At 42.7% G+C, this 18500-nt stretch overlaps 1 protein-coding gene across 1 annotated transcript in view; it reads left to right on the top strand.

Moving 5' to 3' along the window:
* Nucleotides 1-943: 943 nt before the first annotated feature.
* PSMB7 (proteasome 20S subunit beta 7) overlaps nucleotides 944-18500 on the top strand; it is a 61210-nt gene continuing 43653 nt past the window's right edge. Inside the window, exons 1-5 of the mRNA XM_046023625.1 lie at nucleotides 944-1064; nucleotides 1484-1577; nucleotides 2577-2674; nucleotides 3888-4028; nucleotides 11194-11309. Coding sequence (XP_045879581.1) covers nucleotides 1003-1064; nucleotides 1484-1577; nucleotides 2577-2674; nucleotides 3888-4028; nucleotides 11194-11309 — 511 coding nt within the window. The 5' untranslated portion in view covers nucleotides 944-1002. The remainder of the gene's footprint in view (nucleotides 1065-1483; nucleotides 1578-2576; nucleotides 2675-3887; nucleotides 4029-11193; nucleotides 11310-18500) is intronic.

Genomic DNA, 18500 nt, shown 5'->3' on the forward strand with positions numbered 1-18500 from the left:
AACTGCTAATCTAGTTTCTGACTCTGGATTTGCCTAGTATGGATTTCAGAGAAATTGAGTCTTCTTTCTTTTTTTTTTTTTTTTTTTTTTTTTGTGTGCCTAGTTTCTTTCACTTAGCACAATGTTTTCAAGGTTCACCCGTGTTGCAGCATGTATCAATGCTTCCTTTCTTTCTACGGCTAAATAATATTCTGTTGTGTGGACATACCACATTTTGCTTATCCATTCATCAGCATGGATATTTAGGTTGTTTCCATTATTTGGTTATGCTGAATAATGGTGCTATGAATATCTATGTACAAGTCTTTGTGAAAATTTGCTTTTGATTCTCTTGGGTATATACTTTAGAGACAAATTGCTGGGTCTATGTTTAACTTTCTGGTGAACTGCCAAATGGTTTCCCACCGGGCGTGTGTGAGGATTCCGGGTTCTCCCATCACCACCAACTCTTGTTATTTTCTTTTTTGATTATAGCCATCCTAGTGGGCGTGCACTGGTATCCCATTGCGGGTTTTGATTTGCATTTCCCTAATGACTAATGATGTTGGGCATCTTCTCATGTGCTTCTTCTTAGTTGCCTTTTGAGGAGGTAGCTCTTATCTCCGTTTGGCAGCAGAGGAAAGAGATTCAGAGTTAAGAGGCCTTGCTCAATGCAAGGAGGCGGTGGGGCTGTGCCTGCACTTGGGCGTGTCTGTCTCCTAAGCCCCACCGAGCCTAAGCGTAGAAACGGTTCTGGTCTGGTCCAGAGGAGTCTTGTCTCCTATGCGACCAACTTGGACAAGTCCTTTCCGGGCTCCGGGCGTTAGTTACACCTCCGCGCCACTTGGGGCGAAATACTGCCAGCACGTGCGGGCTCCTCTAGGAGCCCACAACTCTACGATCAATCGCCCCGGCGCGGAGTTTGCCCCGCCCCTCCAGCCCAGGTCGCCGCAGGCGCCGGAAGTGCTCGCCCCTCCTGGCTGGCTTCTGCCGGCGCTCCGGCGGAAATACTTTGTGGGGAAGATGGCGGCTGTGTCAGTGTATGAGCGGCCGGTTGGAGGTTTCTCTTTTGATAACTGTCGCAGGTGCGGCCATGCTCGGGAGTGGGAGTGCGGTGCCAGGGTCGGAGCTCGGCCGAGGTCTGATCTGGGAAGTCCGAACGAAGGGTGAACGGCGGGGCCCGTGGCCTGTGCCCCGCGGCCCGTGTGACTCAGGGGAATGAGGGCCTGAGAGTGGGTTTCTCTGGGGGCCGAGACCGTCCTTCCTTTTGCCCGGCGCACAAGGCCAGACTCTGCCTGTTTAGGCGAGATGCAGCCCCTCTGCGACGATCTGCACGCCGAAGAACGCGACAGTAGTCCTGATGTTGGGGGAATCCAGTGAACGGATGGGCTTGAAAGCGAGTAGTAGCTTTTCTTTGCCGGAGTTCCCTATTAGACACTCGTGGTGCCAGCGCGGCGCGATGTGGTCCTGCCCTTCCATGCTTTATTCTCTCCTTTCGTTTCAGAAATGCCGTCTTGGAAGCCGATTTTGCGAAGAAAGGGTACAAGCTTCCAACGGCCCGGAAAACGGGGACGACCATCGCGGGGGTGGTCTATAAGGTAAGCCGGCCCAGGCCAGGACTGAACTGATTACAGGAACCAGGCCACTTGGCCTCCTTTTTACTCCTCCGCGCTGTGTCAGGAAGGGCTCATGTTTCAGAGAACGTCCGGGAAAGACCCTTCAGGATTTGTCCGGAGGCTTTGTGTACTTACCAACAGTTTATATTCTTTCCTCACTTTTTAGAATTTTTGACAGGAAACTGGTACTTTTTTGTCTTAAGATACTACTTTGGGAGGCAGGGTTATATCCTGGGAAAAGATAAGATTTCGGATCAGACAGGTCTGTCTAACCATTAAACTTTGATGCTGCTTCCAACTTTGGGCAAGTCAGTTTCCTTCTCCCAGCCACACTTCACAGACCCTCAAATGGACAGAATGACTCCTGCCTTAAATTGTTGAGAGGGTTGAAAGAGTTAATGGTTGTTGTTGTTAAAGAGAAAGAGCGATGTCTTTTAAAAAGAAATCCGAGGAAGTGGTATTTTTTTTTTTTAAAGATTTATTTATTTATTTGACAGACAGAGATCACAAGCAGGCAGAGAGGCAGGCAGAGAGAGAGGAGGAAGCAGGCTTCCTGCTGAGCAGGGAGCTGGACGTGGGGCTCGATCCCAGGACCCTGGGATCATGACCTGAGCCAAGGCAGAGGCTTTAACCCACTGAGCCACCCAGGCGCCTCGGACGAAGTGGTATTCTAATGGAAGGATTTCTGAATCCAGAGTTTCCTCATGTTAGGACTGTGGTTTGTAAAGAATTCACTAAACCTGTGAGCCTCATTGGAAAACAGGAATGATCATTCCTACCATCTACTTGGGATTCAACTGATAACATTAATTAACAAAGCTCTTGATTTCTGAAAGTATAGCACAATATTTTTGGTGGGACTTTCAGTGGGGGGTGGAGGTTTGGGGAAAACTGGGATGGCCAGCATTATTTTTCCTAAACTAGAGAGTTGTGGTTTATATATGTGAAATTGTTTTAAAATGTATGTTTTTTTAAAAACAGGATGGCATAGTTCTTGGAGCAGATACAAGGGCAACTGAAGGGATGGTCGTTGCGGACAAGAATTGTTCAAAAATACACTTCATATCTCCTAACATTTAGTGAGTATCAGTTAGTTTGAATAGCTCTTAAATTTTCAAACATGTCAAGGTTAAGATTGAATTCACTTTGTCCCTCACTACAACCTGCTGTTTAACTTGTATTTTCTTTTTTATCTCCGTTTAAGTGTTATTTTCATCTGTCTGTCACCTAAGCTGGTCTTCTGCAAGTTCTCTCTTTGCTTCAGTCTTTAATTCTCTTGGTCTCCAGTTCCTGCTTTCTGCCTCTTGAAACCATTCCCTCCGCTAAAGCCTTAGTTCACATTCTTAATTCTCATCTGGACTCTTGCAGTCGTCATTTAAATGATCTTTCTGCCTTTGGTCTCTTTATTATCTACCCTTTTGCCGTATTGGACTTTGTAAAACACAAATCTGAATATGTCCCTTCCCTCTTTAAAAATATTTCAAGAGACTTTTCACATTTCCACCCTGCTTTCAGAATAAAATAGAAGCTCGTAGCGTGATATTTAAGATCTTGTGTAGTGCCACAGAAATTTACCTTTTCAGCTTATTTAGCTGCCATCACCCTGTGTTCAGTTACACCCAGACTGTCCCTGTTCCCCTCATCTCCAAGAATTTTCGCCTTTGTTTTTGCTAGTCCCTCTGCTTAGAATTACCCTTTCCTCTTTGTTTATGCGGTTTTGTTTTTTTCTTTCAAATCCAGCTCATGTGAGACCTCTTCCCAAAGATCAGAATTAATCGCTGTCTTCTCCCGTTTCCCATAGCTTTTTGCTACTGTATTGTATTATACGAAGTATTAGAATTTTTGCCTATTTTTGTCTCCTCCACTCAATTTTGAAATCAAGTGCTAAGATTATGTCACATTTTCTTTATTCTCAGCATTTGTCATGACTGGTACCTGGTAGTAAATACTTGGTAAATGTTAAATTGCAAGGCCTTTAACATCCCTTGCCCTTTGGTACAACTTGAATATATTTTTAGGATTAGTAAAATGCAGACTCTGTTAGAAGCACAGAAGCTAATGATTTGAAATGTTCTGTTGGGCCACAGAAAAACATGTTTACAAAGGACTAGATGCATATTCTCAGTTTCATGTTTATTTAAGATTGGTTAGTCAGGGTTGTTACAGTACAGATTATACTTAAAAACATCTCTCTTTATACCTGAACTTAGTGGAAGTTATCCAAGAAGTTCTACTTCTAATGGACCTCTTTGGTAATTGAATCGCAGCTAAGTTTCTGATTGTACTTTTTAGTTGCTGTGGTGCTGGGACAGCTGCAGACACAGACATGACAACCCAGCTCATCTCTTCCAATTTGGAGCTCCACTCCCTCTCCACTGGCCGCCTTCCCAGGGTTGTGACGGCCAATCGGATGCTGAAGCAGATGCTTTTCAGGTAAGGTTCCAGGATGGGGATTTCTTTAATTCGATTATCATAGAGTGTGTTACTAATTTCAGAGGTAGAGTTAAGTGATTCATCAGTTGCATATAACATCCAGTGCTCATTACATCATCTGCCCTCTTTAATGCCCATCACCCAGCCGCCCCAGCCCCCTACCCTCCCCGATTCCAGCAACCTTCATTTTGTTTCCTAGAGTTAAGAGTCTCTTGGTTTGTCTCCCTCTCTGATTTTGTCTTATTCTATTTTTCCCTCCCTTCCCCTGTAATCCTGTTTTGTTTTTTAAATTCCACATATGAGTGAAATCATAATTGTCTTTCTCTGATTGACTTATTTCCCTTACCATAATACTCTCTAGTTCCATCCACATTGTTGCAAATGGTTAAGAGTTCTTTTTTTTGGATGACTGAGTAAACTGAGTAATATCCCATTGTGTATATATACTACATCTTTTTTTTATCCATTCATCTGTCATTGGACATCTGGGCTCTTTCTATAGTTTGGCGATTGTGGACATTGCTGCTTTAAACATTGGGGTGCATGTATCTCTTTGGATCACTATGTTTGTTCCAGGATGGGGATTTCTGTAGCATCTTTTTCTCATATCTTAGATTTTCAGCTGAGGGGATCCTGGAAGCTAGAGAAAAAGCATTCATAAATACACATTTTATTCTAGAAATCAGTTGTTACCATTTTAATATCAAGGCTTTTGATGATGTATTTGAATTTTGGGGGTCTGGTCCCCCTCCCTCCTGCCCCATCAATAAATCACATGTGACCAACAGTTGTTTCTGGAAGCATAGGGCATTACTGGGTTAAAAAAAAAATCCCTTTTATTTATGGTAAGAAAGTTAGAACTAGACAGAACCTTTGGTTCATCTTGTGAACACACTTAGACAAAAACAATTATTTTTTTCCTCTCTCTTTTAGGGGCAAAATAACAGTGAAATGAAAAATTGTATTTGTAGTTTACTATGAGTGGATATAATAACAGTAATATTATCGCACATTTATTTTTCTCTTCCTGCGGGACCCTGTGCTTAGTACCTTATGCATGATCTCATTTCATCCTTTGATAAGAGAGGCCCCACTGAGATAGGGGTTGTTAACATCTCCAGTATTTCGGTGAAGCTGAGCATTACAGAGGTGTGGTTGCCTACCTAATCTGGTCTTCACCCCTGCTGACTGGCCCGGGGCTTTTAGTTTTGTCTCCTTTTCTTCCTTAATCATATCATCACTTTACATTTGTGTAGGTCTTCTCTTTTTCAAATTCTAAGTCTGTTTTCTCATTGGCTTCTCCTGGAGAGAGGAGGGGCAGTGTATTAGACCAGACCTAGGAAATAGGTTGGACCTTCAGTCGTGGGTTAGAATTTTGGTTTCTCCTTTTTGGGACCTGCAGTACCTTTAACAGATTCTCTCCTTTACCTTCTTTGTAGATTTGTAGAATGTAGAATTATGGTGCCTTTTTTCCTTTTTTTCTTTGTAGTTGATCAGAGACCTTTATTCTGGTCCTCATCATTCATTAAGCAACCTACCGAAAACCTTTTCTTTTTCTTTTTTTAAAAAGATTTTTATTTATTTATTTATTTGAGAGAAAGATAGAGAACAAGTGGGGCGAGGAGAAGAGGGACAAGCAAGGCTCCCTGCTGAGCAGGGAACCCCATGCGGGATTGGGTCCCAGGACCCTGAGATCATGATCTGAGCCACTAAGCAGCTACTTAACCGACTGAGCCACCCAGGCCCTCCCCAGATCATTTTCTTCATCTCTGCCCCCAGCAGCAGCTGCATCTAGGCCTGCGGAGAGGGAAGCAGGAATAGAAAGCCAAGGTTGTAAACTGGCACCACTCAGGCCATATTCAGCTTGTAGAGAAACTGTATTTGGGCTATATAGTGGGGTTTTTTTTTTTTTTGTTTTGTTTTTTATTGTTGTTTTTTTAATAGTGTCCAATGATACAAATTAGGAGATGGGAATAAAAAGCAATCTGGATATCTGGCTTTAGGCTGGCTTCATTTGAAAAGAATTCATACATTGGGTTGGGATAGTAGATGCCCGCAGTCTTCTGGAACTGAGTGGCAGATGTTGCCTTTAGAAGGGGGAGCATGTGCTCCACTCTCTCAGTCCCTGTCTGGTTTCACTTCCCTTCCTGCCTGGCTCTGGGTTTTCTGTGAACCTGGTGGTCTTCTTTCATGAGTCTGGCATGGCTCTGGGCTCTCAGCCAGTGATTTGAGGCACAGTGTAGCTGTGCAGCAGGGCCCGTAGCATAGTTCCCATTTTACAGCTGAGAAGACCAGGACTTAAAGAGTCTGTGGGCAGGAAGGCTGGTCCTATCTACCTAATGTGTGCTCAGGCTGTACTGATGCAGCCTGCCCTTATGCAGGTGATTTCCATTTGTTTATGTGCACAGTCATCATCCTGATCCTGGAGAGTCATTGCCTACCAAACAAATTCTCCCAGTACCAGTGAGAACTTGTTAAAGCACACGTGTTGCAAAGATTTCTGAAGACATCCGTGAATTTGATGTTAAATTTAAGGCTCCCTCTGGTGGTTGGTTTGGTGCGTTACATTTAAAACAATTTTTAAACTTGTGAAATTGTAAGTAAATAGTAAATTTTCAAGATTTCTTCCAATGTCGTTTAAAACATCTAGCTAAACTTAGCAGCTGTTTCTGTTAATCTCTTTAGAATGTTTTGGGAATTCTAAATTCACTTTTTTCAGTGTTTATTTTTAGTTTAACATTATAAAAATTAAATTTTATCACAGTTTTGAGAGGAAGACTTTTTTATTTTTTTAAAAAATTATTTATTTATTTATTTGACAGAGAGACAGAGAGAGAGAAATCACAAGTAGGCAGAGAGGCAGGCAGAGGGGGAGGGCAAAGCAGGCTCCCCGCCAAGCAGAGAGCCCGATGCGGGACTCAATCCCAGGACTCTGAGACCATGACCTCAGGTGAAGGCAGAGGCTTAACCCACTGAGCCACCCAGGCGCCCCGAGAGGAACATTTAAAAAATTTAACCAGGATGTTTGTGGTTCATTATGTGTCTTCTGACATTTTTGTTAAGTTACATAAAGTGTGCAAGTGGTGTCAGGGAAAAAAGAGTAGGATTTCACTTTATTATTTTTTTCCCCCTCTCTCTTTTTTTAAGATTTTATATATTTATTAGGGAGAGAGAGTGGAAAGTAAGCGAAAGCACCGTGAGGGGCTGAGGAAGAAGCAGACTTTCCGCTGAGCAGGGAGCCCAGTGTGGGGCTTGATCCCAGGACCCTGGGATCATGACCTGAGCAGAAGGCAGAGGCTTAGCCAGCTGAGTCACCCGGGCACCCAGGATTTCACTTTAGAAGTTTGGTTCAGGTCTCATCTAAAGTGCTTAGAGTTGTGTGACTGTGGGCAGTTCACCTTACCTTTCTTAGTCTGGGTTTCTTCCTCAATAAGATGAGGATAATAGTTTCTGACTCTCTGACTTTTGAGAAGGAAATGAATAAAGAAGCAAGACTTACAACAATGCTCAGTACAGGCCTAATGCACAGTTAGATCTCCATAAAATTCAGAGGCTGAAAAAGAGAACAAGGTGTATTCTTCTTGTTATTATTGTTCCATTTTCTCCCCAATAATCCATTTCCATTTCTGTGAATCAGTAAGAAAAGGGGGTTTGATAAGCAGTACTTTTATTTTACTTATATGATGGCTGGATGTAGAAAATGTACATGTTCTTTGATCCCTCTGAGCATGAGCCTCCTAGTCGAGTTTAGTAGAAATCTTGTGGTCTCTTATTCTGTATTCCAGAAACTTCTTGAATATATAGAGCCTCTTTTATTTATTATATTAATTGTGTTTTTTGTTCTATGAAAGTAATATGTATTCATTGTAAAAAATTTGGAAAATACTGAAAAGCCCAAATTAAAAATAGAAATTTTACAGTTCAGGGAAAATCGTGTTTTGGTTGGGTGTATATACTTTCAGTCTTTTTAATTTTTGTTCATTCATTCATTGGATCTTTCTTTGCTTCCTTCCTTATTACTAGCATATGTTCTCAGTAAAACCTAAGCTAGAAGATAGGGATAAACTAAAAAAATGGAAAAATTATCTGAGTTCCTACAACCCATAAGCAGTTGGTGCTAGTACTGTACGCTTTTCAGGCTTTTTTCCATTTACTGATACATAATTTATTCTGTAAAAATGGGATCATAGTTGTACATTCTATCCTAAAGTACAACCTGATCTTTACATCTACCAGTATGTGTTGAATAGTTTCCATTTGGAGCATTTCAAAATGAAAATCACCTTTTAAAAAATTATTGTGGGAGTAATGTGCGATCATTATAAAAATTTCCGACACTTTGGGAATGTGAAAAGAAGGAAGTAAATGTCACCTGTTTTGTTACTTAGACACATACATTGTAAATCCTTGAGAACTATTTTTCCAGACTTTTTGTACTATGACATTTGCTCATTTAAGTATTTACAACAGTGGAATCCCGTTTGTTGTTTTGTAACTGACGCTGTTCGCATAATGGTATATGCATGTTGTTCCCATTAGTAGAAGAGCTCGGCATCCAGAGTTTCTGCCTGAGCTTTAGAGGAGTTCTGGAGACCTGTGACCCTCCTAACATAGTAGAACTGTATGTACACTTACTATGCGTCCTGAGGGTTCCACAATGTCAGTCAGTTTTTCAAAGGAGTCTGTGACCTGGAAAAGTTAAAGAACCACTGATCAATATCAATTTCTGGTGGTATCACAGTATTCCATTCTCTAGATGTACTATAATTTAACCAGTTTTGAACTTTAACAGTATTGCTCTTTTAAGGTATCAGAAGGTATCCCCATCTTGGAACATAGAACCTTTAGGTAGTTACTTGTATGACTAATTCCTTAGGCTGTATTCTAAAATAAATTCCCAGAAGTGGAATTACTAAATTGAAGGTATGCACATTTAGCATTTTGACATATTGCCAAACCCATCCTTGAGAAAGGTTGTACTGAGTTGCACTACATCAGTGGTGTATGAGAAAATATACTCTCTGGGTGATCTGGAGCAGAGCTATGTCAGTTTAGCTAGTTCTCTTTTTCTGCTTTTTTGGCATCATAAACAGTATTGCAGTAAACATCCTTGTACATTCATTTCTGTATATTTGTCTGATTATATCCTCAGAATTTGATTCCCGAAAGTACAGTTTCCAGATGTTTTTAAGGAATACGATAACTTGCCAAAATATCTTAGATTCTTCTAAAGGCATCAAACAGAGGTTATGTTTTAGCTTGGAAGGAAGTTAGCTGATCATTACCGACTTTACTTAAGCAGCCTGTCTGGTAGGCAGTTGGTATAGTGTGGGTCAGGCGCTGGACTGGGGTGGGAGTGGTGGGTCTGATGATTCCCACTCCTCATCCCAGAACCCCGTGAGCTAGTCTTGACCTTGCTACTAACGCATATGGCCTAGGACCAGTTTCTTTTCCGCTTTCTGGGCCTCTGTTTTGAGACTGTTTCTAAAATCCTTTCCTGCTTTTTAATTTTTCACTTAAGATTCTTTCTTTCTTTCTTTTTTTTTTTTTTTAAAGATTTTATTTATTTATTTGACAGACAGAGATAGCAAGTATGCAGAGAGAGGAGGAAGCAGGCTCCCCGCTGAGCAGAGAGCCCGATGCGGGGCTCCATCCCAGGACCCTGGGATCATGACCTGAGCCGAAGGCAGAGGCTTTAACCCACTGAGCCACGCAGGCGCCCCACCCTTGGAATATTCTTTGTGAAAGAGCAGTTTGGTAGTCAGGGATGGAGGAACTAATTGGACTTGACTGTTCTGGTTACCAAGAGTGCTTCCTGATGAGTAGCTATGTCTCAGGCAGTCTACAGTTAGGACTTTGATTGGTTCTTATGTTTATCAATTTTAATGACTATATCATTAGGCAAGTTCAGTATGTGTTGGTTTTTTTTCCCAAAGAGCTAAAGGCTCATGGTGGAAGACTTGAAATCCAACATGTTTATTTAGCATAGCAATTCAGATGGTAAAAAATAGAACCAGATACAGGGAAAGCAGGCTGTAGAAGTAGAAAATCAACTCAGTTGAAGGATCCAAAAAACATGCACAATTAAACGGAGGTAGGATGGTGTGGAAAGTGTGTTCCCATTCATGTTCCTGAAGAGCTGTAGGCAGTAGCAGTGGGTTTTATAGGCTGTTGTGGAGTGATTTCATCATTCACTTCCCTACATGATGAAATCTTTTTCTTTTACTCAATAAGAACTCAGATCTATGATTATAATTTTGCCAGTTTATTCAAAAGAGAAGGTGTTTTGACATGAGCTATTTTCCTGTGAGGCTGTGGTGAGGTGAGGTTGCGAATTTGAACAGCTTGAGTTCAGCAGCTCCTTGGTGTTAACTTTGAAAGTAGCTGATTTGCTGTTTACTGAGCGGTGTGATGGGAAGGGTGCTGATAAATTTTGGAGTAAGACAAGCTCGGCTGTGAGATGTGGGGCTGGCACTTAATGCTTTGGATTGGTTTTCTCTTCTCTAAAGTGAGAATGATCCTTTTTTTTTTTAAAGATTTATTTTTTATTTGAGAGAGAGAGTCTGAAGCAGATTCTGGCAGATTCTGGGTGGAGCCTGATATGGGGTTCGATCTCATGAGCCTGAGATCATGACCTGAGTGGAATGAATCTAAGAGTCAGACTTAACCGACTGTGCCACCCAGGCGACCAAGAACAATCCTCTTTTTTTTTTTTAAGGTTTGATTTTATTTATTTGACAGAGATCACAAGTAGGCAGAGAGGCAAGCAGAGAGAGAGAGAGAGGAGGAAGCTGGCTCCCTGCTGAGCAGAGAGCCCGATGTGGGGTTTGATCCCAGGACCCTGAGACCATGACCTGAGCTGAAGGCAGAGGCTTAACGGACTGAGCCACCCAGGCGCCCCAGACAATCCTCTTTTAAAGGGAGCTGTACGACTGAGGAAATAGGCATGTTGGAGGGCCTCAAGGATTGAGTCTTTATAGGCTGGTGGTGAATGTCCCAATGTTCTGGTCCCCATTTTGTTCCCATCAAAACAGTAACCACTTCATGAAACAGTAGCAGTGTAAGAAAAGCCTTTTGTTGTCTGACTTCTCATACAGCTTTTGGTTAAGTTACAGTGATGCAATGTAGACTCATTTTTTTTTCTTATACATACTCTGATCACCAGGTATCAAGGTTACATTGGTGCAGCCCTAGTTTTGGGGGGAGTAGATGTTACTGGACCTCACCTCTACAGCATCTACCCTCATGGATCAACTGATAAGTTGCCTTATGTCACCATGGGTGAGTGTAAAATTTCCCTGATGTTTCAGAATCCTCTTACTTACCACAGTAGTCTCTGAAAGAGCTGGTCTGTTTTCTCTTAAGAGGAGCCAGGGCAATATGGCACTTTGATTCATTCTACATATATTTATTGATTTCCTCCTATGGATTAGGCCCTGTTGTAGGTATGTGGGACAGAGCAGTGAGCACAGTTTAAAGATTCTTGCCTGCTAGGAGTTTGTATTTTAGTGCGGATAGACAGACAGTAACAACTATTATATAAATATGTTAATGTTAGAAAGTAATAAATATTAGGAGAGAAAAGTAACACAGATACTGTGCTATAGTTATGCAAGATACTACTTTTGGGGAAAACTGGGTCATGGGTATACAGACACTCAATGTATTATTTCTTATATCTGTATGTGAATTTACCATTATCTCAAAACAAAAAGTTAGAAAAGCTAATGCTGGAGAAGGGGGCTTTGGAGCATTGGAGTAGAAGGCAGATGATAGTGTTAAATAGGATGGTCAAGGTGGGTCTCAAGGTTTCAGTGATGGGAAACCTTCAAGGTGAGGTTTCAGTGGAGGGAAACTAGAGTGGAGGCCTTGAACATGTCCAAGATGTGCACTGTATTTTTTTTTTTTTTTTAAAGCTAGAGTGACTGGGGCCCCTCTTGATATCTGAGAGATCAAAAGCATTTAATTCATCTCTGACCTTGATTTCCTCACCTGTGGAGTGGTATCAATAGTATTTCCTGTATATGCCAGCTTGTAATGATTAGAAATAATGTTTATAAAGAATCTGGCCCTGTGCCTGGCCTCTAATAGTAGCTACTCTTTTCAGATCAGCTTTTTACATTGGTGCTTTAGCTCTCAGTGCTAGACAGAGTATTTTATTTTTCAAGATTTTGTTTATTTATTAGAGAGAGCATGCGCAAGTGGGTGGGAGAGAAGCAGGCTCCCCACTGTGCTGGGAGCCCGACAAGCGGCTCAGGTCCCAGGACCCTGGGATCATGACCTGAGCCAAAGGCAGATGCTTAATCAACTGAGCCACCCAGGGACCACAAGGGTATTATTATTATTTTTTAAATGATCACGAAAAAAAAAGAAGTGAGAAAATGGAGATTTTCAAATTCTGACTTTTATGTTAAATTTGAGTCAAATTGTGTAGGTACAGAAATTTGAACAGGTCATGTACGCTGGTATTTTTCCAGCTGTTGTTTACTGTTAACATTTTTTGTGTTGGTATCTTCACTCCGAAGAGCTAGGAAACTGCTTCCTCGAATAGTTTGGAAATTGCCAGTTTGAGACCTTGCTGTTCCATTGTGTCGTCTAGCCTCTTTGAAGGTTTTTATACAACAGATGTTCCCCGTTTGTTGGGGAGAATGATTTACCCCCAGATACCATATGGATGAGTCTCTGTAATTATTTTAAAATGAAGATACTTACAGTAATTTTAGAATTGTTCCAAACTGCTTTCTACAAATATATTTGTTATCTCCATCAGAATACTGTTTTTATTTCTCCCTGTCTGATTGATGCCTTTAAATGGTGGGAAAGATGATATAGCTTTATCTATTCAGTGGTTTCATTTCTTTTTTTTTTTTTTTTAAGATTTTATTTATTTATTTGACAGATAGAGATCACATGCAGGCAGAGAGGCAGGCAGAGAGAGAAGAGGAAGCAGGCTCCCCGCTGAGCAGAGAGCCCAATGCAGGGCTCGATCCCAGGACCCTGGGATCATGACCTGAGCCGAAGGCAAAGGCTTTAACCCACTGAGCCACCCAGGCGCCCTTAATTTCTTTATTTTTTAAACTGAAAAAAATTTCACACTTGCGTTTTAAAAGTAACCGAAATGTGCAATGAACATGCTCTCTACTCGTATTTGTCAGTGAGCATTCTACCACTCTTGCTCTCACTTGCTCATACCTTATTTTATTTTATTTTATTTTTTTTATTTTTTTTATTTTTTAAAGATTTTATTTATTTATTTGACAGAGAGAGATCACAAGTAGATAGAGAGGCAGGCAGAGAGAGAGAGAGAGGGAAGCAGGCTCCCTGCTGAGCAGAGCAGAGAGCCCGATGCGGGACTCGATCCGAGGACCCCGAGATCATGACCTGAGCCGAAGGCAGCGGCCCAACCCACTGAGCCACCCAGGCGCCCAGCTCATACCTTATTTTAATTTTTTATGTGGACTCATTTGAGAGTAAGTTGTAAGCAGTAAAGAGCAGACACCATTATCCTCTACCTCTAAATCCTTTATGATACTCTCTTATGTTACCTTGATAAAGTCACATTTAGGAAATTTAATGTTATTACAAAACAGGTTCATTTTTAAGATTGGAAAATTGATTTGGTTTCTTTTGGTTTGGAACTGTAGTAATTTGCCTTCTGAGCACAATCCTGAATTTATGAAAAGTTGTTGACAGCGAGCGTCAAGCAACCCCATGTTGTGCTCTCTCCTGGCCAACAGCGATCTTGCTGATCCAAGCGTAGTGTGAGCCCAGGGTGATGGTTCCACAGCCTTGAGTTCGTAGCATGCTTATGTTTAGAAATCATTGCTCCACACAGTCTGGTTTTGTTATCGTAAAAGACCGGATTAAGGAGGAGATACCCATAACATTAGATTTTAATCCACGGGTAAATAATTACTTTGAGCTTGAGTTTGTTCATCTGTTCATTTGTTTATCAACTCTTTCTTGCCTTCTGCGCCTAGGCACTGTGGCAGGCTCCACAGAGAGGGGAATGCATGGATCCTTATCCTCAGTACCCTCGCGCTGTAGGGAGGGAGCCAGATGGACAAACTGACAAGGGCAGTAGGTACGAAGGTCCGTGGAGGCCCAGGGAAGAAAGGAGCACATGGAAATGGGAGGATTTCAGGAAAAGCTTCACTTCACATGAACTGAGTCTTAAAAGAAGCATAAGTTACTTTTGTTCATTTCTCAGGTGCCTGTTTAACATTACTACGGGCTAGGCACGGGGCTGGGAGTACAGGGGTCAGCTCAGCACCTGCCCTCAGAACTTACAGCCTCATGTGGGAGACAGTTAAAGTGAGTGCACATTCATCTAAAAGAATGCACTCCAGGGCTAAGTGCCCTGGAAGAAAAGAGCAGTAATAAGAGGAACAGGAAGGACTGTGTGGATAATGGCTGTTTGAGACGTCCTTACTGGGCAAGTGACATTAAAATATTTTCTAGTGAAGATAATTTATGAACATGACAAAACATTCAAGTGGGAATATTACTTGAAAAATATGTGTGTTTCGTATCCCTCCTCCAGAGTAACCACTCTTAAGAGTTTGTGTTTTTTCTAGCAAATGTTTTATGAGACACCTTCATATAGTTCTGTCAGTCTGTGCCTATTAAAAATACACAAATGGGCCCCGCATCGGGCTCTCTGCTTACTCCCCCCCCCCCCCGCCTGTCTTTCTGCCTGCTTGTGATCTCTGTCTGTCGAATAAATAAAATCTTAAAAAAAAAAATACACAAGTGCGATGCCTGGGTGGCTCAGTGGGTTAAGCCTCTGCCTTCTGCTCAGGTCATGATCTCAGGGTCCTGGGATTGAGCCCTGCATCGGGCTCTCTGCTCAGTGGGGAGCCTGCTTTCTCCTCTCTCTCTGCCTGCCTCTCTGCCTTGTGATCTCTCTGTCAAATAAATAAATAAAAAATCTTAAAATACATAAATGAAGTCATACTGTACACACCTTTCCTTTATTGTTAACTTGTTTTGAAGAAGTTCTTTATCAACACATGTAGAATCTGTATTGTAATAAGTTACGTAGAAATGCATTATATGGCTGTATCATTTACTGACGCATTCTATTGGTGGATATTTCAGTCATCAGATTTTTGCAACAAGTGTGTCTTGGTTTGTGTAGGTAAGTACAAACTTCAGATAAATTCCTAGTGGAATTTCAGGATTAGAGTATGTGTATGTATTGCTCAGAATTCTCTGTTGCAAAGCAGTAGAGTTACTGAATGATTTAAGGAAAGAGGACCATGTTGTAAAGGATAGTAGGTGGCTCAACAGAATAGCTGGGAGGGCAGGCGCTGGCTTTGGGGCCCAGAGCAGTGTCAGAAATCATGCTGCAGAGTAGGCCATGGCGGGCAAGGGCAGAGTGCTCCAGACTGCACTGCTGCCCCGGCGGGGGCTGCCTCACTGCTGGGATGCTGGGGCCTGTTGCTGGGACCCGGCTCACTGCGCCCTCAGCCGCCCTGACTGTTTCGGGAACTCAGTCTTCCTGCCATCCCTTTCACTACTGCTAGCGCATTCCTTATAGGGGAGGGTGAGTGCTTCTGATTGGTGGAGCTCAGTCATTCACTCCTAGAGTGTTGGGATTCTCCAGACCTAGGAAGGAAGTCATACCATACACACTGTCACTGGTCAGCCCAAGAAAGTAAGAGAGGACCATCTAGTGCATTCTGCTTTTTGAGAGCTGTTGCCAGATTGCCCTCCAAAGAGATTGTACTAGCTTTTATTTCTACCAAGAGAATATGAGAATGCCTTTCTCTTAACAACCTTACCAGCACTGCGTATTTGTGCTGTCTGATGGGGAAAGATGGGAAGAGGGAACACGTAAGCTGAGACGTGGATGGTAGGTAGGAATTAGCCAGGAATTCTGTGGCCCTGCTCCCTGTCCCCAAGGAAGGATGTCAGGCCCTGTATACACCAGCGTCTGGTGTGGTTGAGGAACTGAAGAGCCAGAGTTTGCTGGGTGGGTGAGGCAGGTGCAGTGGGTTGGGGGAGTGTTGGGTGCAGGGGTGCAGCTGAAGCAAAGGCGTTCTGGAGTGGGGGAGCAGAGGTGTGACTCGAAAGCGAGGCTGGAGAGGGTCCTGTGATACAGCCCCAGTAGTTTGGATTTTGTCCTTGAGGTTCCTGTCTAAAGTTTTCATGCCAGAGAAGGATGGGATGAGATTTGCTTGTTAGAAAGGGCGGTCTTGGGGTGCCTGGGTGGCTCAGTCGTTAAGCGTCTGCCTTCAGCTCAGGTCATGATCCCAGGGCCCTGGGATCGAGCCCCACATCAGGCTCCATGCTTGGCGGGAAGTCTGCTTCTCTCTCTCCCACTCCCCCTGCTTCTGTTCCCTCGCTCGCTGTGTCTCTCTCTGTCAAATAAATAAAATAAAAAAAAAAAAAAGAGAAAGGGCGGTCTTATAGCTTCTGGCTCAAGGGAGGAGGATTGGCATGGCGGAGTCTGGAGCCAGACTCCCTAGATTGCTTCTGGCCAGAAATATTGAGGGTGAGGCCAGGTCCAGTGACAATAGGGATGGCCCCTGTCATTAGAGCACTCAGAAATGAGCCAGCCATTAGGCCAGGTCCCAGGTGTTTGTCCTCCATCCCCTCCTGACTTCTTAGTGTCAGTCTATTCTGGGTCTTGACTACAGGGGCACCGTTAACTCAGTCACCCGGGGCCTCTTCCCTTCCATCTGGGCTCTAGGCCTCTTCCTGTTTTGTTTCCTGTTCCTCACCTAGGCCATTGTGGCAGCAGAGGCACCTGTACCCCTCGCCCTCTCCTGGGCAGGCTCCTACACCCCACTCCTGCTCCTCAGCTGGGCTCTAGCCCAGAAGCATTCCCTCGTGACTGCGCCAGGCTGAGTTAGGAAATCCCTCGGGGGCATAGGTATGAAACATGATTCTGGGATTCCTGCCTTGTCTGCACTCCACTTGCCCCGGCTCTGTCCCTCCTGCACGTGTGAACATTTGAGATCTCGGAGAACAGAATCTGTCTTACCTCCAGTCTCTCAGACTCCTGTGTGACTTGGTGAATATTTGATGATGAAATAATTTTCTGGTTTGCTAACTTGCTTGTGTCAAAGAGTATCTGAAACTTAGTGTTAGAAACATTAGCTACTGGTTATTTTTGGTGACTTAACCCTTTACAGTACCCTTGGAAGAGCGTTGCTTTAGATTGTGTTCCATTTGGGGCGCCCTGGGTTAGCTGTGAGAGAATAGCACAGAGCACTGTGTATGTGGTAGGGTTTTGTTTTTTTTTTTTAAAGCCAAATATTATTTCAGATTTCAAGCATATTATGGAACGTCTCTGTGCCAGAGGCCGCTAGTACTGTCACAGTATTTTCAGTTAAAATTCTGTGTAAGGGATGCTGTGGTTACTGTTTTATTGATGAGAAACCTGAACTTAGAGAAATTTATGGTAACTTGCTCGTTTTTGCTCTGCCTGTAAGTGGCAAAGCTGGGATCTGAACTCTTCCTGCTTGAGCGAGCCCCTGTGCAGCACAGCTGCTTTGATTTTCTCGCCTTACAGATGTTACTTCATCAAGCTATTAAGCCCTGCTTCTGAATACTGAAAATATCTATACAAATTCCCAAAGGGCCTTTATTTGTTTTGTGTCTTTTTGACTGCCTATGTGCAGATTTTCTATCCTGCATATTAAAAACAGTATTTACTGAAACAGCTTTGTAGTTTCAAAGGAAAAATTTAAAAATTACAGTTTTACCATCCAAGACAACATGATTTTTATCTTTCGATTTTTTCCAATCCAAGTCCATTGTGAAGAGGTTTACCGGAGAATGTAAAATAAAATACAGGTTTTATACTGGCCTGGCTCTGTCCTTGTCATTTTTAAAGTTTCTTTTAGCCGCTGTTGACTTTTAAAAAAAAATTAACATATAATGTATTATTTGCTTCAGGGGTACAGGTCTGTGAATCGTCAGTCTTACACAGTTCACAGCATCCACCATAGCACATACCTCCCCAATGTCTGTCACCCTGCCACCCCATCCCTCCCCCATATCCCTTAGCAACCCTCAGTTTGTTTCCTGAGATTGAGTCTCTTAGGGTTTATCTCCCTCCCCAGTCCCATCTTGTTTCATTTTTTTCCCTCCCTTCCCCCCCATGACCCCCTGCGCTGCCTCTCAAATTCCTCATGTCAGAGAGATTGTAAAATTAATTATCTTTCTCTGACAGACTTATTTTGCTTAGCCTAATACCCTCTAGTTCCATTCATGTCATTGCAAATGGCAGGATTTTGGTTTTTTGATGGCTGCATAGTATTCCTCTGTGTGTGTGTGTGTGTGTGTGTGTGTGTGTGTGTGTGTGTGTGTGTACACATACACACACACATACCACAGCTGCTTTATCCATTCATCTGTTGGTGGGCCACTGTTGACTTTTGAGCAGGGCTTGCGTGTATCTTTCCCTAGGACAGTGGCTGTGCTGGGCTGCCTTTCTTCCTAACCAGACTATTCTTCTGG

The sequence above is a fragment of the Meles meles genome, chromosome 11 (assembly GCF_922984935.1).
Source record: "Meles meles chromosome 11, mMelMel3.1 paternal haplotype, whole genome shotgun sequence".
In the NCBI taxonomy this organism is placed as follows: domain Eukaryota; kingdom Metazoa; phylum Chordata; class Mammalia; order Carnivora; family Mustelidae; genus Meles; species Meles meles.